This window comes from Amyelois transitella, chromosome 21 (assembly GCF_032362555.1).
Source record: "Amyelois transitella isolate CPQ chromosome 21, ilAmyTran1.1, whole genome shotgun sequence".
Lineage (NCBI taxonomy): Eukaryota > Metazoa > Arthropoda > Insecta > Lepidoptera > Pyralidae > Amyelois > Amyelois transitella.
The window spans coordinates 3,794,532-3,819,066 of NC_083524.1; the positions used below are offsets into that span (position 1 = coordinate 3,794,532).

The 24,535-nt window shown below is 34.9% G+C and overlaps 1 protein-coding gene and 2 non-coding genes across 4 annotated transcripts in view; 1 reads left to right on the top strand and 2 right to left on the bottom strand.

Moving 5' to 3' along the window:
- Positions 1-17: 17 nt before the first annotated feature.
- The window catches only part of LOC106141654 (E3 ubiquitin-protein ligase goliath-like), a 62,118-nt gene continuing 37,600 nt past the window's right edge, over positions 18-24,535 (bottom strand). Inside the window, exons 2-12 of one of the 2 annotated variants that reach the window (XM_060950189.1) lie at positions 22,911-23,503; positions 16,882-17,079; positions 14,091-14,190; positions 5,958-6,090; positions 4,824-4,941; positions 4,387-4,458; positions 4,178-4,260; positions 3,771-3,867; positions 3,171-3,266; positions 2,543-2,649; positions 18-2,246 (exon numbers count right to left, since the gene is read on the bottom strand). In XM_060950189.1, the coding sequence (XP_060806172.1) occupies positions 2,156-2,246; positions 2,543-2,649; positions 3,171-3,266; positions 3,771-3,867; positions 4,178-4,260; positions 4,387-4,458; positions 4,824-4,941; positions 5,958-6,090; positions 14,091-14,190; positions 16,882-17,079; positions 22,911-23,108 (1,293 nt within the window). In that variant the 5' untranslated portion in view covers positions 23,109-23,503 and the 3' untranslated portion in view covers positions 18-2,155. Of the gene's footprint in view, positions 2,247-2,542; positions 2,650-3,164; positions 3,267-3,770; positions 3,868-4,177; positions 4,261-4,386; positions 4,459-4,823; positions 4,942-5,957; positions 6,091-14,090; positions 14,191-16,881; positions 17,080-22,910; positions 23,504-24,535 lie in introns of both variants that reach the window. The other variant, XM_060950188.1, reaches the window with a different exon arrangement.
- LOC132903134 (5S ribosomal RNA) lies at positions 21,545-21,663 on the top strand. The gene has a single exon (XR_009657321.1). It is a non-coding gene; the product is annotated as a 5S ribosomal RNA (ribosomal RNA).
- On the bottom strand, positions 21,832-21,904 carry Trnak-cuu (transfer RNA lysine (anticodon CUU)). The gene has a single exon. It is a non-coding gene; the product is annotated as a tRNA-Lys (tRNA).

Sequence of the window (24,535 nt, forward strand, 5' to 3'; positions counted from 1 at the left end):
AGAGAATAAAAAACAAATTTAAATACTGTTTTGGTTTTTATTTCAACACTTGTTGTACACACGAACCACGATACAGAACGTTTCGCAAGGGAATGTAAATATCTTTATTATCTGTAATTATAAAGTACATACCAGTCTCCTTGTTAATATAAAATCCGGTCGGACTTAGGTGTACTGTAAGTAATAACTTAAATGCTCACTTAACATACTAAATAATATTGTTACTTAAAAATAAAGTTTGAATGGACAAAGCCGCGTTTAAAAGCAATTAAAAGAAATTCTACCTAAATTATTATTATACTTTTAATTGGATTTAAAGCGGCCAATTCAGACTAGATTTTAAAACTATTTTATTAGAGTCACAATCATAAGTCCCAGCGCCTTCCACTACTCTTCATAAAATTAAGTTTGAGAAGAATTCAACTGACTGTTAAATACAAATGAAAAGCGATACGATGGTTAGCTAGTGGCAAAAAAACGGATCCTCAAATATTGTCCTGTTACAAAATGTAGCATGTTCCCGATATACAAAATTATATTTATCAAACTATCAAAATTAATAGTGAAAATAATCAATTTTATATACAAAAAATCTGCATCTTTATAAATAAAGTTCATAATGTACATGAATGGAAGATATCATTTATGTTACCTTAATCATGGAAAAACATTTAACAACTTCGGTTAACCACGTATATACAACTATTTCATCCCACTTTGATTATATATACAATCATACACCAAAAAGGTGATTGCCCTTAAATTTTGAATATTAAAAAAAACTTCATTAAGGACAGAATTATAAAATCTAGTTACTGTTTTATTACTTTTTTGCCCGTATTTAAGCATAGAAATGAGATCATGAACCAATTATTAAGTACAGTGGCTCGAATTGTAAAGTGGGTTGAAGTTTGAGCTACACCGTCTGTAACAACGCGGTTTTAATTTCACTGACCAATTAACTTATGTATCAAAATAAACTTATTATTTTGAAAATAACTATTTGAAACCCAAAAATAAATTTTATTTTAACCAAATACTGAATAATTACATTTTGAATAACAAAACTTGTCAATATTTTATTGTCACCTAAATGTTGCATAGCGCGAATTGATCTGTGAAACTTTATTATTGATCAAAGTATACTTAATTTATCTCGTATTTCTTTTACAAATCCATGGGCCTTACATTCTATACAACATTCATTTCATCGAGTTACGTAGATTTAAACGAACAAAGACCAAAGTAATCACGATCTTTTCTGTTCCAAAAGATTGCATTAGCTTCAATAAAAACATTTCTCTGGCAATTTCTTCTCTACGTATCATACTATTACCTTATTTTTATCATTTTATCTGTAGTAGTGTCAGTACAGTTACCATGAGTGTATACAACTGTCGCTAGCTACCATAGTAAATAAATTATATAAAATTCATTCAATTTTTTTAAACCTGCAGTTACCCTTACAATATGGAAGTCAATATACTTTAATTATTTACTACAATTGCTAGCGCTCATAGCCAACAAACTCCGTGGTATCTGTGCACAGCATCTTTAATTGGTCATCTAGTAAATATATGGACATACATATGTATATTACATATTGGTCATCAGTAAATATCAACGGATGTTTGTACGGACCAAAATAGATCGAATTATCAGCCATTTCATAGATTCGTTTGGCATTTTTAATAAAAACAAGTCAGCAAATGAACTAGACATGTTAGCCGGTCGCAAATATCAATGTCCTAACAAAGGAACAGAACATTATTTCGTTGACTAGGCGGAGTAGCGGATTGTGTATTTGCTCTTCGTATAAAACTATTCTGTCCTTAAAAATAGAAAAATATCACGAGTCATTCACCTCACTCACTGGAAGTTCGAACCACTTTAGTTTCTTTTTTTTTTTGAGTATTTTTTTTTTTAATTTTATTATGAACACATCACTGTCTGCACATAACGTTTTCACTTCACTCGGCACTGTTCGGAGTTCAAATTACTTTTGAATTTGAACAATTTGTTCTAAATCCATAATTGAATTTCAACGATTTGTTCTAAATTCTTAACTGAATTTGAACGTGGCCAGTGTTTACCGTAGGAAGGTCGCGACATGGTGTGTGACTGTAAGGTTTGTCACGGCGGGGCGGCGGCAGCCTCAGACCTGCTGGGCGTCGGCGGAAGGCGGCGGCGGCTCCTGGCGCGAGCACTCGGCCCGGGGGCTGCCTGAAGACGAGGGTGTTGACGAGCTGTAATAAAAAAAACAAATTAAATGTCAACATCAGACAGATATATATATATAGATAGTTAGAAATACTTTGAAGGACATGGGATACCTGTCATCCCGGTTTCTAGCACTGTTCCCGCAGGTATCGGTATCTATACTTTCTAAGGATCAGCTCTACTGACTGACGGGCACGTGTGGTATCAAATCCAAATATACATTTTCAGACGAGCCACCTCTATAGGACACCTGGACGCCTCAACACATGAGACATTGGCAGCCGCCACGAGCGATAGAGAGGGGTGTGGAGAGTGGGGTCACCTGTAGGAGCGCGGGTCGCGGCGCAGCGCGGGCACCAGCTCGTCGGGCGAGGACGCGCGGCTGCTGCGCTCGCTCGCCGCCTCCGAGTACGAGTTGTCGCTCGTCAGCTGGAAGTTAAAACAAAAACATAAATAAAAATCACTCAAATAGTCCAACATGACTGATATTAAAGTTTACACGATAATCCAAGATAAGTTAAAAAATATTTATTTATGTACATCGAGAAAACATAGAACAACAGTTAGACTAAGGAATATTTTGTACAGGAGCACACTTAAATTGAAATTTAATTTTAAAAAGAAATATTCTGACGAAGTGATAAGCATTTTTTGGAACTTCGATTTATCGGTGAGTCAACTTCCAAATTATTCCACACGGCGCAGAAAAGCAATAGACTGGATAGTCAGAGAAAAATCTTCGTGAAGAAACCTGCACATTCTAGTTAATTTGTATGCATCAAAGGTCCAATATGGTCGAAGTTGCGGAGGTCGGACAGAAGTCATTTCGTGCAAAAACCCTGGTCAAAAAGCACACCCTAGGCTCCATAAAAGTCAGGATCTAAACCTATCTAAACGACTAGCGTCAAGAAGAAGAAGAAGATATAAAACATGAAGTTTATTACAATTACCAGCGTGAGCGGCTGCCGGTGGCGGCTGGGGGTGAGCGTGCGGCTCCGAGCTTCCTCCACCTCGATCTGCAGCATGCTTTCTTGGCTGCCGGTGTACTGAAAACATTATCATTCTGTTACAATATATTTCTTTATTCTAGGTTGATGTCATTTGAGGCAAGCCGCCTCAAATGACATCAACCTAGAATAAACACGAACTAAAAAACACCAGCACAGTTTTATTTTGGAAGAAATACTCTTGTAACTTTTGTCTTAATTAAAAATAATAGATCAACTTTATTTCAGTACAGTAAGGTTTAAATCATATTTGTGATAAGGATCTCTATTTAAATAAATTATCAATTACGTACCTAGAATAAAAGTTTAACCTAAATAGCAATATGCAAAATTGCTATAGGTTCACTGTACATACAGTTACTTACATAAATCCATATCCAAAGTACAGTTACCTACAAAAGTCCAAATATCCTTTTTTAATAGCAAATTGTTTAGGCTTTATGATGCTATAGGACGCCCATTTCTGAGAATAGAATCAGGATTTGATGAGTGTTATGTCGAGATGATGAGATGGGATGAGATGATTTGTCAATAGATACGTACCACATAGCCATAGTACTGCAGTATGTCCATTTTGCACATGGGACACGTGCGGTGCTCCAACAGCCACGGGTCGATGCAGTTCTTGTGGAAGTCGTGTCTGAAAATATAAAAAAAATTGTAAAAAAAAAAAATGCTTCCTGCGAAAACATCTTCAATTTGTGAACGAAATACATTAGAGGATAAAAAAAAAGAAAAATATATAACATGCAGTACATAAGCGCAGTTATGAACTAGCCACTTTATTTAAAAAAAGGCAGTGAATTTACTTCTATTTAGATTCATCTTTATTTAATTGTATTTTTATATAGTCATTTCGTTCCATGAATTTTCACGCCAATGATTAAAAATTAGTATTACGTAATAAAAATTTTTTTTGTTTGTTATTGTATAATTTGGTGTATTCTTACCTACAAGGAAGTGATCTAAGTGTTTCTGATACTTTGTAGGGCTCTATACAAATAGCACAGCATTCACCGTCACCTTGGACCTCCTGCGATTAACACAATATTTATAAACATTAAAACTTAGTAAAAAAAATAAAAAAAAGTCAAGTTCAATTGATTTAGTAGTAATTAATATATGTATGTGAAAGTAAGATATAAGTAACCCAACTCACTCTATCATCAGTCTTTAAACTCTTTACAGGTATTTTGGAAAGCGCCTTCTTGGCTGCACAGCAGAGCCGCTTCTGGAAACGAAATAAAAATGATTCAATGAAAACATAAAAAAAATGTGCAATATACTTTGTCAATTGACTTTCTTAAAGTTGTACTTCTTTTACAATAGATGTCTTGATCGATCCTACATATTTGGTTGCAATAAATTTGAATTTAAATATCTACGCATTTAATTTGATCTTTTAAATAAACAGATAAACGTTTCGAAAAAGGTAGGTAGTACAATTGCGATTCATTTTGCTCGTCTTGGCATTCATCATAATCAGAAAATGGCGCCACTTTTGTTTTACATATTTATCTGCAATCGTGCATGAAATGAAATTGAAATGTGTTTTTATCTAAATGTATAAATATTATAAGTCCTTGTATCACTCACCGACAGGCGGTCTTTGGCGTGAATGTATCTGAAGCGCTGGATGTAGTAGAACACCAACCAAGCCAGGGAGATCACCATCAGCACGATGAACGAGATTGACACGAACAGAACGGACGTCCTGGAACATAATAATATATTTATTATTAATAAGCACAAGTCATACGGATCTTAAGTCCCAAAAGAGCCTGAGTCTTCTTAACAACTCAACTCGTCAGGTAGAACCGACTCAGTCTAGAAAACTACATACATACATACATATGTTCACGTCTATATCCCTTGCGGGGTAGACAGAGCCAACAGTCTTGAAAGGACTAATGGCCACGTTCAGCTATTTGGCTTAATGATAGAATTGAGATTGAAATAGTGACAGGTTGCTAGCCCATCGCCTAAAAAAGAATCCCAAGTTTGTAAGCCTATCCCTTAGTCGCCTTTTACGACATCCATGGGAAGAGATGGAGTGGTCCTATTCTTTTTTGTATTGGTGCCGAGAACCACACGGCTCTAGAAAACTAATCTCCACATAAAGGACTCATAAAAATATAGTAGTTCTCTACTAGAGAAACTAGCCTGTTGCAATTAGTCGAGTCGTGCAATTTGACGACCTCTGTGGCGCAGCGGTAGTACGCTTGTCTGTAACACCGGAGGTTCGAATCCCGGCCAGGGCATGATGAGAAAAGAACTTTTTCTGATTGGCTTAGGTCTTGGATGTTTATCTATATAAGTATTTATTATAAATTATAGTATCGTTGAATTAGTATCTCGTAACACAAGTCTCTTTGAGAGAACTCAAGAACTTACTTTGAGGTTAACTCAATCTGGGTAATTTGTTAAAAAAAAGCTCTTCACTACATAGTATAAAACAAAGTCGCTATTTTAGTCTGTTTGTCTGTATGCTTAAATCTTTAAAATTACGCAACGGATTTTGATGCGGTTTTTTGTAACAGGTAGAGTGATTCAAGAGGAAGGTTTTTATGTATATTTTTTTTTCGAATTTTTCACCCTTGCGTATCCGGGGCGGGTCGCTAGTAATTTATAACTCAAAGACTCGCGTTCTTTCGACTCTAAATAGTCTTGCGTTGCCTATGTTATAGTGTAGTATGCAATAATGCAAAGGATGGATATAAGTTGACTCACTTGTTGATGTTGTTCCCCACGCTGGTGTACTTGCGGCCCGGGGCGATCCCCACCAGCACCCGCGTGCCGTTTTCCACGAGACGCGCTATCTCCCGGCCCTTCCACTTGTATAAGAACACTGCGCTGATGTTACCTGTAAACAAGATTGATTAAACTCTTCGGAAATTTGAATAATATTCAGGTAAAAAAGACTCGTTTAGACAACTCTTTTATGGAAATAAATATACCTAAAATAAAGTTCGAGTACATTTTTAATATTATAATGTATGTAAGGAAATATACCTCTTTTTTCATTGACGTACTATAAACAACTTTATATTTGATCGAAGTCTTTTTTCCAAAAATTGGTGCCACAATGTAGCTAACCTATGTGGTTGTTTGATTTAAACTGTACATCAATTTATTTAGGCATTATATTTAAAATTTTATTTTGTTATTATAAAAAAAAAATCAATGTTCAATTACAATGGTGCAGACTTCAGGAACATTATTTTTTCCTACTCTTCGAGGACGGTCAACGCTCTGTCGGTGGTCAACGTATTGCTGCAAACAGTATGTCCATGACTGCACATCAAAGTTATAACGCAAGAACAAATAACGTATGCAAAATATGATTTCACATTCAATTATTTACATTCAACGACATGGAGGGTCGTTAAAGATGACAAAACAATGTCCATTGAACGGATTCCTAAAACACGAGTGTGTAAACCTTACAATACAGTGCAATTAAATCAACGCTCATTGTTCAAAGGACATGACTCATTATTGTGACTGAGACGGAAATCGACTCAAGCCCTATATAATTTATGTACTTAAGACTTGCTTGAGTACCTAAGTTAGCTAATTTTTCTTATTTGTTTTAAAATATTTTTAATTTGTGCCTATAATAGAAAATAACACTAGCGAACGAGCTTCAATGTTTTATTACCGGATTGTCTTCTGCGCATTGCATCTGCGCTTAACAATTTATTGAGTTAGGATTATAGATAGGATTGTGTCGGTATACTGAATAGAACATTTGCCAAATTACCTAAAAGTTACAAACTTTATCTAAACTGGGTGATAAAATTTGGCTTGATGATAATTTTCAGCATTGACCGCTTGACAAAACTAAATCATTGTTTATATAGATTTGTTTTTTTTTTTTTTTTTTCACACTTATATTTGCAAAGTTTTTGACGGCTAACACGTGGCGTACACTCATATTATGTAATACTTTTTTTTAAAAACCTTGTTCAGAGTAGGAGTGGCAGGTAATCTGTCATATAGACTTTCCTTCCCAACCAGTCTATCACATAGATCAATGATCAATAATTATTAACTGTGGAATTCTATGTGAGAATAGAATAATAAAGATTATTATTATTTTATTAATATAATGCAGTAACACAGTTTATTGTATAAACATAGTGAGAAATACCTAAAAAACAGCATAGCTAGTATTTGTTAGAATGTTATCTTTACGAGTGCGAATATTTTTCGGAATAACATAGATAACGCGATAACGGAATAGCGATTATGTAATCATTACTAATGTTGTAAAGTTAGGTGTGTTTGTTCAGGTTTATTGTAGAAACTTCTGTACGGATTGGAAGTTTTAGACTAATAATTTATGGATAATATTGCTAGCTTTCTTGCTGTATTATTCAGTCAGGATATAACTTTTTTAAATGTTAACCAAACTTTACAGTTTCGAGAATGTATTTTTGTATTATTAACCAAAACTTTTACATAGAAACGGCGTTATATCATCCAATACTCTTTAATGTCCTCCATACTCACTATAAAGGCAGTGGAATACAAAATAAAGTCCCATTTGGATTATTCTAGCAAAACGAAGAACCCTTTGGCCGTAAACAATGCGGTTCGTGAATATTTTAGCACCTTTTATAGTGGGCCGGCCGTGGCCCTTTGTTCACGTCGCTCTGTTTGCTAACACCACAGAACAAAGATTCAGGGCAGTCTGCACTCTGTGGTCAATTAACATTGCACCTCCGTTTGCCGCACGCTTATTGTGCTCGTATTGGTCACATGTTTTTCTTAGTTTTTTAATCCTACATATTCGCCTATACTTTTATGCAGGATACATTTTATACTAAGCCAGCAGTAACTAATAACGTGTACAAAAAACGAATTATTAATACGTTATGCGCATTAATTTCTGTGGTATAACAGTGGGGAACACGTACATTTATAAAAAAAAACACAATAGTTATTTGTATATTAGATACAGCAAATAGTATATCAAAATTTTTAACCTATTTTCATGAGTGATGATAAAATCTTGGCTTAATTGTTTAAAATGTCTAGCCAAATAGGTGTTCTTCTTGGCGCGCGCCGCTCACTCGCGTTGACAACTGGCGCCTTCGTTCCCGCCTAAAATGTTTTGGCGCGAGATCAAATATAATTGTCATTTTATTAATACTTCGTTTGTATAACGTGCCAGGAGTAACGGCAAGCAATAAAGGCTACTGTATTTAGAACAAATAATAACTATTAATCAAAAAAGACATGGCGCGTTGTTGAAACTTTTGTGCGCACACTAAATCAGTTCGGCTTGGATCTTATCCAAACTTAGCTAAGTATACTTTTGATAAAATTATTTATAGTTAAGAAGAACTTTTTCTTTCAAAGAAAAACAAAATAAATTTTTAAAATAAAAATTTCATAAATGCGATAGTGGAAAGCCTTAACCTTTAACCTTTTATAAATGAAACATTACAAGTTAAGGGCACGTTTGATGCAGCTCTGAGGAGGCGTGCACGCCACTCGTCAGCTGATCGCATTACCTTGGCAGTGAAACCCGTGAACGCGATCGCATTAAGGAACAGTGTCTCTCAAACTCTGCACCCCGTCATAGTATACATATGATTATGGTTTTGTCTAACTGTAAATTCCATCAAAATCAGTCCTATAACTTTTTAAATTATTCTTTAGGTAACTAAAATACAAATTTAACTAGTATGGATTTACTGGCATTTTTCCTATGGAGTCGAACGTTATTATAATTTGTATCGGTTATATTTGGTAAAACCTCCAGGAATGAGGCACGATTTTATGTTTGTGTACAGGCGATGGTTGTTTAGGCTCTACATCCCTTTGCCTTTCCGCTAGGTTAAATGTTAACAAAAAACGAGTTTAATAATAACATACATACATACATGAAGTCACGTAAATATCCCTTGCGGGGTAGACAGGACTAACAGTTTGAAAATACTGAAAGGGCACGTTTAGCTGTATGGCTTATGATGGAATGGCCGGTTGCTAGCCCATCGCCTACAAAAAGAATCCCAAGTTTATAAGCCTATCCTTAAGTTTTAGAACAATTGGCTAACATAATGTTACACCTATGCGTGGGCAGGCTTCTTTTCCGCTTCATTTCATTTTATTTGTGTCTCACGTGTGTATTATATACTTCTATTATCTACATATGTCTGTTAGACCTTTTTTAACCGCGACTCCGCTCACGAACTATAATTTTTTTATATAAATGGGAACGTTGGATTGGAAGGGGAATAAGACCTGGACGAAAGTACCTTGATCAAAAGCGCTACGTGTAAAAATGATAATGGGAAAATGTAACACCAGGAGGATGAAGATTAAGGCGAAAGGTCAGGAAAAATACTCTAAAGCGACGAGCTTACACAACCTTCAATACTCTCGAAGGTTGAACAACAAAAGAAGTAAGCAGATATCGTGGTAAATAGAAAGATGAAACTGCCTAGCTTTCCGGGAAAGGGACATGATTTTATTTACTATGTATTTTTAAACATCTTTCAACCGTTACCACTTTTAGACATTGTGGTGAAATGGGAATCTGAATTCTTTCAATTCTTTTTGATATGAAAGCAAGTTTCTCACTTTGTTTATATTTCGGCAGACACAAAAGTTATTCAATAGTGTTGCAAAACATGCATAAATTTTATTTAGAAATAACTGGTTGGTTTATCAAAGCGTGAACAGAATGGATCGTAATCGAACAAACGTAATCTACATATTATTATGAAATTGTGAACTGTGAAACCAATGAAATATTCATGAAGTAACATTTGCAGATCAGTGGGCACATCACTACTTATTTATTAACCCTTTGAAGCAAGTAAAACTGAGAAAGTCACCCACAACTCAGCGAAAGTTCAAATTTTAATAACAGGTTTTGGAAAATCTAATTTTTTTTCCTGAAAAGTAATATTATTTTTATTTTTTCAAAGTTCGAAACTTGTGTTATGAGATAGTAACTGAACGATACTAATTTTAAAATAAATAATTATATAGATAAACATTCAAGACCCAGGCTGTTCAGAGAAAGTTCGTTTCCCATCATGCCCTGACCAGGATTCGAACCCGGGACTTTCGTTGTCACAGACAAGCGTACTACCGCTGCGCCACAGAGGCCGTCAAACAAATCATTTAGACACATATATTTTTTTCTATATTTTTGCCTATAATATCGCTTGTTACTGCCAAAAAGAATTAGTTATTGCACTACAAATAATCATCCAAGGTCCAGCAAAAGGTACGATATAAATTGTAAAGGGATACACGTAAGTACACTGGGCGGCCTTCGGGCAGCCACGGCGGGCAAACGCATGCCTATATACGTCAAAGAATAATAAATAAACAGCCCACACTGACGCAAATTATTTACTAAAGCGCAAATTCTATGTACAGCTAACATGAAAACAATACATAATCTATTTGAAAAGTAACCTGAAAACCAGGATCTTGTAAATGACGCATTACATGACCAATTGGCAGATTATAAGCTACAATCTTCAGTGACTGCGTAAGCCGAAATTATTTCACACACGGAAATTTGTGCTGTGTGCATTATCTATTACAGGGTCGCAATATAATAGCCCCTTGATCATGCATTTCGTTTTTCAAAATGTATATGTTAATTTCTTAATTACATTTAAGTAAATATTGTCAAGATGAGAGGGGTCAACAAGAGATCGAATAAGCGATTACCGGGAGAAAATTAACTGCGTCAGTGAATCTCACAATAATTCATGATACGCGCTTAGTCATAATAGGAATTTAAGTACATACTTGTATGTGTAATTTATGTAATTAAGGTAGGTGTGTAACAAATTAAAGCGGCATTATTATTTTATAGCCGTTACTAACAAACAGCGGCTCGTTGCATAAATCCACGGTAATGCAATTTTCTCAGACATTGTTGTATACTTACTTCGTACCAAGTTATTTTCACTTCAATGTACCGTCTCACAAACTTATTAGATAAACCTTCGTATTCCAATATCGTAATTAAATTTCTAAAACAATATATTTCCTTTCAATGTTAAAGTAAAAATTTCTTAAATCTCTAAATTATCCACCAAGTAATACTACTTCCCAGTAGATTCTAATTCCCGCGTCAGTTCTAATTCTAAGTGAGTCGAAATTTCGTTTTAAAAATTAACGAATTACTAACAAAATTGTTTTAGCCGAGTCTGCCTTGAACTTTGGACCCTCAATCTTATCTCAAAAACACATTAATAAAAATAAAAATAGGCAAAATGTCAACTGACTTCCAGGGTTGATAAGTTGATTAGTTTTTTCAGCTGTTTAAAAATAAACATTACTCTTTACGATAATTAAAACCAAAGTTTAAAGTCCGGAGCACATCCACACTAACCGAACTACTTCCTCATGAGGTTGTCTCAGTGAAGACCAGCCTTTCAATTTTGAGTTTATTTTGACAGATTAGCAGTGGAACAGAAAACTGCGATGCAAAACGACGACACATCAGTCCTATAATTTTAAATACAGTATGGTATTTATGTGGTCTTGTATTATTTCGATTACAATACTATTATCCAAATCGTAATAATCTTCCGAAATAAATATATATAGTTAACTTTTTATTATCCTTAAATTTTGAGGGCTCTTGTCGTGTTGACATTTCAGACGTAAGTCATCTTTCCTTTTATTTTTCCATAGAGAAGTGCTACTTGTTTTATGGTCAATTAAAAAAGAAACAGAGCAATGAACACAACACCTAAGACTTTTAATCTATGACGACATCGGAAGACTTCCGACTTATATTATTTGCATTTTAATTTCGAAAATTTACGAGACAATAAACTTTAAGCCATATTAAAATTTTCCTCGCGTGGTAAATTTGATTTCTTGACTTCACAATTGAAAATAAAACAACGTACTCATATCGTACTGCGCGAGGTCGTATGTTTGTCAGTGATCGGTTTCTTCCTTATGTTTATACCATATGTGTATGCATAAAACATGCTGGGTATCTGCATATATTTATATGCAATTTATGACTCCAAGTAAATATTGCAGTTCCTTGTTTAACCTGATTTAAAGATGTACCGCAGAATCCTTTGTTATGACAAGAATATATGATAATCATCATATTTTAAAATACATTTTAATTGCGTACTTCCTGGGGAGGGGCCTGGGGTTCGCCTATAACTACAAACCAAATGAAAGTGGGAAATAGTTAAGTCATTATACTGAGCGACTCCCATTTGGAACACATGACTGAAAATAATAAATAACCTAGATTGGATCATGGTGCTTGCATTAGTTGAAGCTTATTCCCTTAATCTCATTTTAATCATGTACAGGATGAAGTGATCCTATTACAGAGCACCAGTGCCACACGGTAGAATCAAAACAAATTCGAAACAAAACTCTTTAATTTCCTTAAGCGATATCTACGGAAAAATATGAGAATGATCGTAAAATATATCCGACCCAGTGGTCGGTTTTCTGTCTACGATCGCCAACTATTTTTCGTTTTTTTTTCTGACATCATTTGACAAAAAACACCGAGCACCGCTCGATCGCCCAGGTACTAGAGAAAGATCAACGTAAACAAGTATGGAAAAAATTATGATGGTAGCCATGACTGCTAAGGGTCGTGTACTGGTCAATGAACTGAGAGCGTGGGTGAGCCAGGGCGTGGATACACTTTATTGTTCACAATCACCACTACACCCTAGAGCTATAGCGAGTATCAATGTTGCCAACTGTCTACGACGGGAAGGCGCTAAATTGGTCCCATTTACATAACATTTTTAAACAAAAACATCTTTCACAACGACTTTTTTGCGAATTTGTTCGATTTTCTAACTCGAATTCTTCAATTATTAAATAAAACCCTTGGGTATCACAAATTTTTACTGAAATTTATTAACGGTAAAAAGATTTGTGCAAATTAAAACTACGAGCTTTGAGCGCTAACGAGGTCTAAAAAGCGCACGATTTAGCGCCGAAAGCGCGTAATTGGCACCACCTGGCTCCTATCGGTAGGATTGCACGCCCTATTGTGTTAAATTATAGAAGTTCTAAGAATTATTTCAGCCGTAAACTTATATTATAAATACGAAAGTAAAATTGTTTGAACCAATTTAGATAAAACTTTGTACAAATATAGTCTAGACCTTAAAGGATGAATACATATTTTCTTTCGGGAACGAACAAAAACAAAGATAATTTTAGTTTAACATGAACGAAATATAGTAATGCATATAAAGACCAAAAGCTATTTGATATTTTGGTCACAAATATAACGTAATCTACTTCCTCATGGCGAGGCGACACAAACGGATAATAACAAAGACCATATGACGCCACTGATATAGCATTATCTGAGGCATCACATGAGTCCTTCAGTATAAAGGTTTTATAATAATGTAATTCCTTGATTATAATCAAGTCTACACATCTACACAGTGATGATAATTATCATGTAGGACTGTTCAGAATAGATAGCAGGCAGGAGCTAATGGTTTGTACTCTTGAAGGTTCATCTTTTTTGCTTTTCTACATACATACATATGGTCACGTCCATATCCCTTGCGGGGTAGACAGAGCCAACAGTCTTGAAAAGACTGAATGGCCACGTTCAGCTATTTGGCTTAATGATAGATGGTTTATGGCTTAAGGATAGATGATGGTTACTAGCCCAACGCCTAAAAAAGAATTCCAAGTTTGTAATCCTATCCCTTAGTCGCCTTTTACGACATCCATGTCAAAGAGATGGATTATCTGGATGGATATTCTTTTTTGTATTGGTGCCGGGAACCACACGGCACTTTTTTGCTTTTCTGTTGATAATATTAGTACCTACCAAAGATTGATAAATTAATGTCTACTCACGTCCATTATCCGTGGACAGCTTCATCTTCTCCAGCTGCGGGCTGTCTCGGTCGTTGTAGATGAGAACGGCCGACGCGTTCGCGCGCCACGCGTGTTGCACCTGAAATACAAAATAATATATCCATATCGGAAATACTTTCAGCTACAATCTAAATATTAATAATGTCTGCCTACTCCTTTGGGGAAAAAGAGGTAATTTTAATTATATATGTGTGTACAATTTTAATATATAAACGGGATCACTGACATATCTTCGCACAACCTTAACCAGTGGATCTAGACATAAAAAATTGGCAAGTCCGTTTCTTTAATAAATTTGGTCTAGGGTGCACTAAGAGAGAATTTCCATGTAATTGCCGCTCGAACAACAATTGGTTATTTTACGCGAGTGAATCAGAATAAATACACGTTCCACCCCATAACCCCTATAGAAACAAAGCAACAGGTTAAAAAATGCCTTTTAGCAATAAAAATAAAATAGCATTTGTTTTGAATGTATTATTACTATCATCATAGAAACGAAGATGCGAACATGAACACACATTTTCACTTAACACATTTATTTATATGTGCCATTGACAGAAGTGTTAACAACAGGTTGCATGGGATTCAAATACAAAATACCTTTAATAGTTTGACTAGTGTTTTTTTATACATATATGTTGTGTGTTATATTATAATATTGAATTAATAAGGTGATTTGTTAATTGAATATTATTTATGTACATATAAAAAACAACACGCTGACTAATTTAATTTCATATCAACGCACCGCCCTAAATGCTGCAAATCAAGGGTGCATTTTTACTAAATTCCCCCGCGAAAGGATTTCGCTTTCTTTCTTCCTATCCTTTTCTCTTTTTTTTGTTAGCTGCATTTTAGGCGGGCGCAGCCTTGCGTTCTTTAATAATATATATCTTATTATTTTAACGATAGTTTTAAAACCTTCAAAGTCATAATAATGAAACTTATTAATAAATAGATTATATAATAATCAATACGTCTAATAGATAACAACTATTTAGCAATAAACCGGCTTAGTTCATAGACACAACCAATAAACTCGCTATCTGCATGATAGCTAGCTATTTATTGCGATATCAAGCAATCGCTCTTCTATATCGGACTTACAAATCCTGCGTCTGCGCAAACAATGATACTTTATCTATATCTACAAACATTCTCGAATATCCATTTATAACAATGGGAATTATTATAATTAGTTCGCAAAAAAAATTGTAATATATCATTGTTAAAGATTGTGAATCTATTGTTTAATTCATACTTTAAACCGAATATTGTAAAGACGAATATTTAATTGCTTAATTTACTTAGTTTGGCCCAACAGTTTTTGTGTAAATGTCATTGATTCAAGCACAAACGAATGGACCGATTTTGATGAAATTTTTATGAACAAAATAAGGTGTTAGTAGTTTTTGCTTCAATCGGGAGTAACATTGGCTTGATGGTTGAGCAGACAAAGATTGTGTAGCCGTAGCCCGGTAGCGAAACCTCGGCTTAAAAAATACTAGTTCTATGAGACATTCTCGATCCTATCAGTAATGTAAAATTCCCGAACATTGATCCTACTACTTCGAAGCTACTAGTCCCATAGTATTATAAAAAGGAAAGTTCTTGACGGATTTTAATGAAACTTTACAGTAATATATCTTATGACATAAGAATAACATAATAAGCAGAAATTTATAGAGATTTAAGATGGACGAAGTCGCGGGCGGCAGAAAGGTATATGTTTCATCAGCTGGGTTATTCGCAAACGTTGACGAGGCATATGTCTTTCTCTGACTCCAACTCTTAAGCTAACCAAAAATTTAGAAAGAAACAGAATATAATAAGCCTTATCAACGTTCGTGAATAGACCCCAAGAAAGATATGCCTTATTAAATTCGTGAACAGAATGACACCGGTAACAAAATCAGCATAAAATGCAAAATCTTTTTTATTTTGTTTTTAACAGGAAATAGGTATAATTTGTGTAGTTATTCTATCAGCAAAGTTCTGTTATCAGTGGCTTATAATGACATTGTTTAAAAATATTGACTGTAATAATTAGGCTAAGTCTTCCATAAGTAAATAAATTATGTGTTACCTCATCGTTTCAGAAGTCTCTAGAAAGTAGAATTTGTACACGAGTATTAAATAACTTTGACATAACGTCGATTATTGTAATAATGTGTTCCGTGTAGTTTCTGGCTCTATGGAATAAGACAACATATCTTTCCCATGGATGTCGTAAAAGGCGACTTACCACGTAGTTAGGAGTATACGGAGTTCACATTGGGATTTGCAGTAAACGACAATGTGCGGGAGTCGAGTCGCGGAAAAAATAATCTTATCATTATTCGGCTAGATTCACTCGCTAAAATAAAGTGACTAACTTCGTTCTACGTTATCAAATGAGACACAATGAGTAATTCATCTCATTTATGTGCGGTGACTATTGCAGATTCTGTGTGTTTACTTAGCAAACAGTACGAAAGTACGTTACGAATTGATATTATATGGCGGTTGCAAATTTGAAAGTAATGATGTTACGGAATTATTCATAGTTGACTCTCTCTCTTTCTGTATAGCTTATTTCCGATTTGTTTTAAAAATTGTGCCACTAAATTAAGGATGTAAGAGATATTCTGTACTTACTTCCCTGTTAAGATTTTACAAAGTTTTTATAGACGTCAGACAGCTTAAATGGCTCTTATGACAATGGCCAGATACACCTAATACCCCTTTCATCCCCCAGCGTTTAGACACACGTGTCTTGGAAACTAACCTTAACTTCAAAATTGCAATTCCCTCTCCTGATGAGGGCAATCCAGGGTTCCTTTGGGAGGGATTCATTGGGTGCCACAGCTGATAGTAGCGGCCAGGTACACCCGGTATGGTCTCTCTCACCCCCCGGGCCGCTAGCGCGGACGTGCACCGCGATGCCGCGTGAGATGCCGACGTAGCCTTCGCCATACTTGCCGGTCTGTAAATAACAAAAATTAATCAGTCATTGATTTCTCGACATTATTCTTAATAGATACAGTGGCCATTTCGGAATCGGAAGAAGATTTATCCTATCTTGTAATCTCGGTCTCGGAGGTATGCGGGGCTAGGATGACACGCGCTTTGACGTTTTCATCGCGCGATAAACTATCGCTGCCTCGCTTCTCGTCATATATAAAAAGCGAAACAGCAATCATTTATCGCGCGACAAATACGTCGGGATCGTTGCAAGTGAGAAAACGTAGTATCTACCTGACCCATCGGGAAAGAGGTAGAGGTGTGGTAATATATTTTTACTTAAAATGTTAAGATAATGGTGAGACCCACTGACAAAAAACACGTCACGGACCTGTATATTTGCATTGTTATTCAAAGCACGAGGCATCCTCAACCAATCTACTCAATAGTCATCGCGTGGAATAATTCATTACAAAAGAATTAGTCGCATCCTACAATAATGTCCCTATGCCAGTTGGCATCAACAAAATAAAGCGGCAAAGTTGAAGCAAATTAAAATAAACAACTATAGACTAGCATTTGCCCGTGAATTCGTCTACGTTCAGTATCGTTAGTATATCACTCTCGTTCCCATGAGAATTCACACAATTACTGCTTTCCTACGACGAAAAAGCAACGTACAAGCCATAGGTATTTCAACTTCTTCCTTCATTTTTACCTCCATAACACAAGTTCTATACTTTCTTTGAGGCTAAATCAATCTGTATAATTTGTCCTATATACCTACTCTTCTATAATATATGATCGAAGCATATATTTATTCCTGACTAGGTACCGTACTTTCCATTCGGCTTTATATCCAGCGAGTACCCATATTAAACGTACATTATACAAAGCTTAATTACCTGCCAAAAACACGACCCACCCGATCTGAATATGATAAAGGTCAAACTGTTTACTTAAGAAAATAAGTAACATTAATGATATCACGCCTCTTTCTCGGAGAGGTAGGCAGAGACTACATAGTTCCACTTGCTACACATATCCTTGTAAATAGTTTTAATTACGCCTTGATGTCTATTGAAAGACATTATTACTTTAATGGCGTTTTCATACACGTCGAAATTAACACAGATTTAATCGGGAAGGTTAATCATAATTGTATAAGGCAGAAAAGAGTAGAACATCTAATACAAAGTTAATTTTAGTTTAAGAATGCGAACAAGAATAATAATATTAAATATATTTAAAATAAAAATATTAAAAATATTTAAAACCTCATTAATGCTTAAAAATACTTTTGGTTAAACATGCTTTCACATAGTTTTGGTAGTGTTCCTTATAAAGTTATACTTCAACGAAATGGAAACGATTTATCTCAATTTGTTTACGTTGCAAAAAAGCGCTACAATTTATTTCCATATAAGTATTTGGAAATTCCAGAAGATGGATTTCCCAATCACAACTAAAAACACATACATTTAAGTTGATAATTCAAATATGAATTGTTATGAATTATTCTATTACTCGTAATATTATAAAAATAAGACGGGAATAGGACGGGAAAAACGGGAATTTATATATATTAAATAAATTCCCGTTTTTAATCGATGAATTTGTTACAACAAACATTTTCCAAATAAAAACAATTACAATTTTTTTTACATGATATAAGTAATATTAAATTGAAGTGTGCTAAACAAAAATTTTATTTGTGTGATATGTTAAACAAGTTCAAATCTTTTGATTAATAGTAATCAGCTGAATCAGGTTATTCATTAACTGTCCTGTTTGATTTAATCACATGATTGACCACTTATATAACTCTTTATTAAATGCTCGAATCAATATTTGGTATAACCGGACCACAGTATTGGACGCCTAAACTACCTATTTTTTCCGTTAAGATACCTAACCGCATAAAATCAATAATAAGGACAAATCACACAAATTGAATGTTCAATTAACTGTACATTAGTAAATTCAAGCTACAGTCGATAACTAATAACAAATCTAGCTTTTGCGCGTGGCTTCGCTTCCGTGGGAATTTCCAGAAAAAAAAGATACTCCTGGAGTTCTCTCTACAGCAAAATGCATTAAAATCGGTCCAGTAATTTTTGAGTTTAATTCTTTACAAATAAAAAATATATATTTTCTCTTTATAACACAGATTGAGTTTGGCTCGAATTAAGTAACAGTTCGATACTTGAGTCACGAGATACTTAATACATAAACTTCCAAGGCCGAGGCCATTGAGAGAAAATTCGTTTCTCATCATACCCTGGCTGGGATTCGATCCCGGGACCTTCTGTGTCACAGACAAGCGCACTACCGTTGCGCCACAGAAGCCAACTTATAATATTAATATGGAAAACAAACTTCGGACATTAAAAAAATCAGTTACATACACTTTCTTTTTGAGACAGAATTTTAAAAACAAAATGTAAAGTTTTTATCCGAAAGTTGGTTTGGCAGTTTATTCATCACGAGCCCCGTGACCGCTTTGCCGACGACGCCGACCGCTTCCTCTTCCTGGACTTTTTACGAGGGGCTGTTGTTCATTATTGTTTACTTCTTTCTTATAATTTTGAACTAAACAATTTTTTCCAATAGTGTATAAAAAAGTATGAATTGTTCGGTATATGAAGATTGGCGTTTCTATACAATATAATAAGATACGGTTAGTTTTAAAGGTTCATTATTATTAGTTTTATTTAGTGACTAGCTTTTATTCATGGCTTCGTTTGCGAGGGAATTTTAAGAATTAAACTATAGCTACTTCTTGTCAATGATTCGTCGCTGTACTTTGAAGGATATGTCATTAATCTTCTTCTAGAAAATAAGAACAAAAGATTCAATAACTCTTTCTAATGTAGCATTTTACGTGCCGAATTTCATGTTTAATGATGTAACTTAACCAGTTAGGTAACTTTTAAAGTAGGTAGTTACTCGTACCTCGTTCGTTATGAATGATTGATAATAAACTATTGCTGTAATCAATTTAACGAGATATATTCATTCCGGTGCACCAGATAATGCATTTAATGTGTGGAATGCATCGTGCAGTTAAATCGTATCTAATCGAGCACGGTAACCCAGATTTTGGTGAATGGCGATTTGCCAGCTTGCCGAATCGATTTAATAAGGCCAACGCACTCCATTATAAATAAACGTTATATTCACGCAAGAAACAAGAAGGGAATGACCGGCGCTTTTTTTTTTATTTATTTCTCGGTTTCACTTTTATTCGAGCCTGGATTCTATCTTTAGAATTTTAGATCAGCTTTAATTGCGTCGTTGTTGATACATACAATAAAACAACACTTGAAACATGATATTCCACTGCTTGAAGAAACCATAACTCTGATTTAACCCAACATTGTAATTAACCGAACAAAAACGTCCTAAGACGCAATAAAAAAAAATATTACAAACACATGTCAAGCTAATATAGTCTACACTTGAAGGCCACGTTCAGCTTGATAGCGGAATGGAGATTCAGCTTGAGTGAGATTGCTAGTTCATCGCCAAAAGAAGAATCCCAAGTTATAAAGCCCTTCTTTTCTTTAGATTTAATTTCAAAATCAACACGTAAAATATAATATAAATTATACGAAAATAGTTTCAAGTTATTCTTCACTTGTCCCGACTCAAACGTTGACTAGGACGTAATCCCCATCTACAATTGGCCTTCGGTTTGGAAAAAAAAGGAAATATTTGTTTAAATATAAGAATTTTTTTAAATTAGAATGTCGAAAATTACTGTTTGTGTATCGATAAGGCTAGCTGTGTCTGTGTGCACAGTTCATAACATAGTTGCAAATGCAATCCAGCCGACTTTATTGTAAGTACGCCAGTGACGGACACACAGTCAGATGGCAATTTTCTCATTCCCATGGATGTCGTTAAAATGCGACTAAGGAATAGGCTTATAAACTTTGGGATTCTTATTTTAGGTGATAGGCTAGCAACTACTACTGTCACTACTTGAATCTCAATTCTATCATCAAAAAAATTTAAAAGGCAAACCTTTTTTTTTATTTTTAATTGTATTCAATTGTACTTGCGACTACCTATTGTTAAGGTAGGTAATGTACGTTAAAATTCTACCTACCCAAGTCCATAATTGATAAACACAATAGTTTCCGACTAATAAATAATGCATTTTACCCATAATTTTGAAGATAAATAGGTAAATACTTCTTGAGAACAAAATAACGTGATTCGAATATTTTACTTGCTCACAGTACCTATTACAATATAAAAAACGCAACAATTAGCGATCCATAAACTAAAAAAAAATTAAAATATTTCTAATGATAAGTTGTAGTGTTATACATATAACACTACAAATTATTATTAGAAAACAAGTCAGAAATTATACATATAATATTCTTTTATATATTTTTTAGTTTATGGATGGCTATTATCTATAATGATTTTATCGTAACAAGTGATATTACAACGAATTTTTCAAACGTATCGTTGCCAACGTCCATACCACGTTGAAAACACCGGTTCTCGTCCGATCACCGAAGTTAAGCAACGTCGGGCGTGGTCAGTACTTGGATGGGTGACCGCCTGGGAACACCACGTGATGTTGGCTTTTTTAATTTTTTACTCAATATTTGCAAATCCTGTAAATAATCCAATTTGTTTTCTGTTGTAATGGATAGACAATTAGACATTTTCACATGATTTAAACAACAAAATTAGAAAGAATATACCATTGTGTTAAAGACCATAAAACAAATAACTTACAAAAAACATATACCGCCCAACGTGGGGCTCGAACCCACGACCCTGAGATTAAGAGTCTCATGCTCTACCGACTGAGCTAGCCGGGCAACGATATACTCTGTGAAAATAGGGAAGCATCCCTACTACCTAAAAATACCTACGTCAGAAGCGTTAATGGCACTCAGCACATTCCATTCTGTTTTCCCTTCGCTCCCAAACCATACATTGGCATACTCTAAAAACTTATAGTATTTAAGGATTATTGCGAAAACCGAAGAAGACAACGTAAAAAAGAAATATAGAGAGGTGTAGAAGGAGAATTATTGAGAGGTGTAGAAACAGAAATATTGAGAAGCGTACTTTGAGACAACCAGGTGCAACCAGGATATCGCAAAGTTGATGTAAAAAGAGCGAAAGATAATTGTCTCCAACCTGAAGTACATAAGATGATTTGTCCATGCAATGTAAATTCTATTTTCGCTCTCGGCCACAGAGCACTGAACATGGCGCGATCTTTCCAACTCTGTACTTTCAACTGCTTACTATGAAATGATTTTGTAACAAGCGTCGACCTACTTGGAAGCCAGTCTAATGTGGCGCCCTTTATAGTGACTGCTTGTATTAAAAATGAGGAGATTCTTTAATAAAATGAAAATAGATATATTGCAACAAGACAAAAAGTCAGTATTTACGTGTTAAAACATGGTAGGCAGAGAAAGAGGCGTGATTTTATGTATGTATGTATGTAAAAAATGGTATTACATTATGAATGTGTTGTATAAGGTAAATACTGGATGACTTTTTGCCTTCTAGATATAACTAAGCATATTCATTTTCTATACTTTTTTAAAATTACGGGATATTAACTTTTATGTCTTTACTTTTAAGCTACATATATGACGTATTTATTTATCCCTATCTACTGGATGAGGCCAAGTTTATATCAAGCAGATAAAGATAGGTTGCAGCCCATCGTATAAAAAAGAATCGCAAAATTACGATTATAATCCATTGATTTACTTTTACAATAAAGAAAAGAAGTTACAATTTAGGTTACATTTAAATTCTGTCGGTTTGTCCCTGCATATAATACGATTATATAATTAAACTCACCTCTGAGATCTCGGAATACACCTCGCCATGTTCGTCGTCATACATCAAATTGATCAAAGCGTTCGTCACGGTGTCTATCCGGTCCTCGGCCGGGCCGTACCTCACCGACCCCAGCTCACTGCCAGGGTCGTGGCACCCCACCAGCGCGGTCAACCAACCCAGCGCGGCCAGGCTGCACCATATCTCCTCCGCACGCATTTCTAACACTATAAAACTTCACTACACAATGTAGCACACATACACGTTTCAATACACACTTTGTTAACGGTCAAAATGTTTCTAAACATTAGTCGTTATCGGCACAGCACTACTAAAACGACTCTGCACCACCGCGGCTGCCGATCCAACTAAATCCACAATCGGCTGCTATCGGACACGAAAACAGCGGATTACCCAAGATATACGCAATATTTGTTTATCAATTTATTTGTACAGCTATTCTTCCTCGCTGTGCTGAAGAAAATCTGTTAATTTTCAGCGTCACGTTAATGTCGGACTGGACTTTTCTGCGGCGTTCGCTTGTGTATCAATCCAGTTGACTCGTAGTCGACTGCAGCTCCATAGCCGTAGAGGAACTTCACCGTAGCGGGCAACTGAAACAATGGAATCTGACGTCAGAATTGCCCGTGTAATAGTTTTTATTTTAGTCACGTAGGCAGTTAATTGTAGTAGCTCTGTGGGTGTGGAGCAGAAGATTGTTATGATAGGCACTAAGGCAGCCGTGATATAAATCAATTTAATTTAGCTATTTACATGCGCCGGCCGCGAATAGCAATTTAAAATATCGATTGGCGCAAAAGTTTAATCATGTTTGATACGTTTATTAATGTAGGTACATATCATATCAATGTGCTAAAAACGTAAGAGATAATATTGGGTGTTTGTTGATGGAACAGTCTAGCAAGTTTTGCTTGACGACACTAATTCACTTAACCCAGGCTAAGGACGAACTAAAAATGGCATTCCTGAAACTTCAAGATGAATAGTTCTGGACAAAACATCCATCTTCATGATCACCTAAGTGACGGTTGCGTCTTGTAACTCTTCAACGTCCAAGGTCGAATTAGGAACATCTTAAAAATGAAATCTAAGTGGGTACTTAATAAATATCAAAGTAAAGTCAACGGGCATCCATGTCACACATTGGATCCACTATGCAAGATAGATATTTGGACTCGAGAACAACAAAGTTTAATCAGTTGACCAGTCAGATCATCAGTAATTGACCTTTCCGAAACGTTTACGAGTAAATTATGAGCCTATCATTAGGTGCATAAATAATAATAATGACAAACAGATAACGACACCCAAATAATAAGATAAGCAAAAACTACCTACATGACTAAGGACCACAAGGAAATAGAATTACAAAGTAAATAGTTACGAATATTTAATGAAGTCTGTTATCGATAAATAGTATAAAAATGTAGAAATTAAATAATCAATTTATCATCACCGTTATCGGAATGTTGACACCTGTACTACACACATTTTATTATTTAAAATATCGATACGTTTTCTTTCTTCACCAAATGATATCGTACGTGTAGCTTTGTGAGTGAAATCACATTATTAAGGAAGAACAATCAATTAAATGATAAAAATCTATTTCCCAATTAAACATG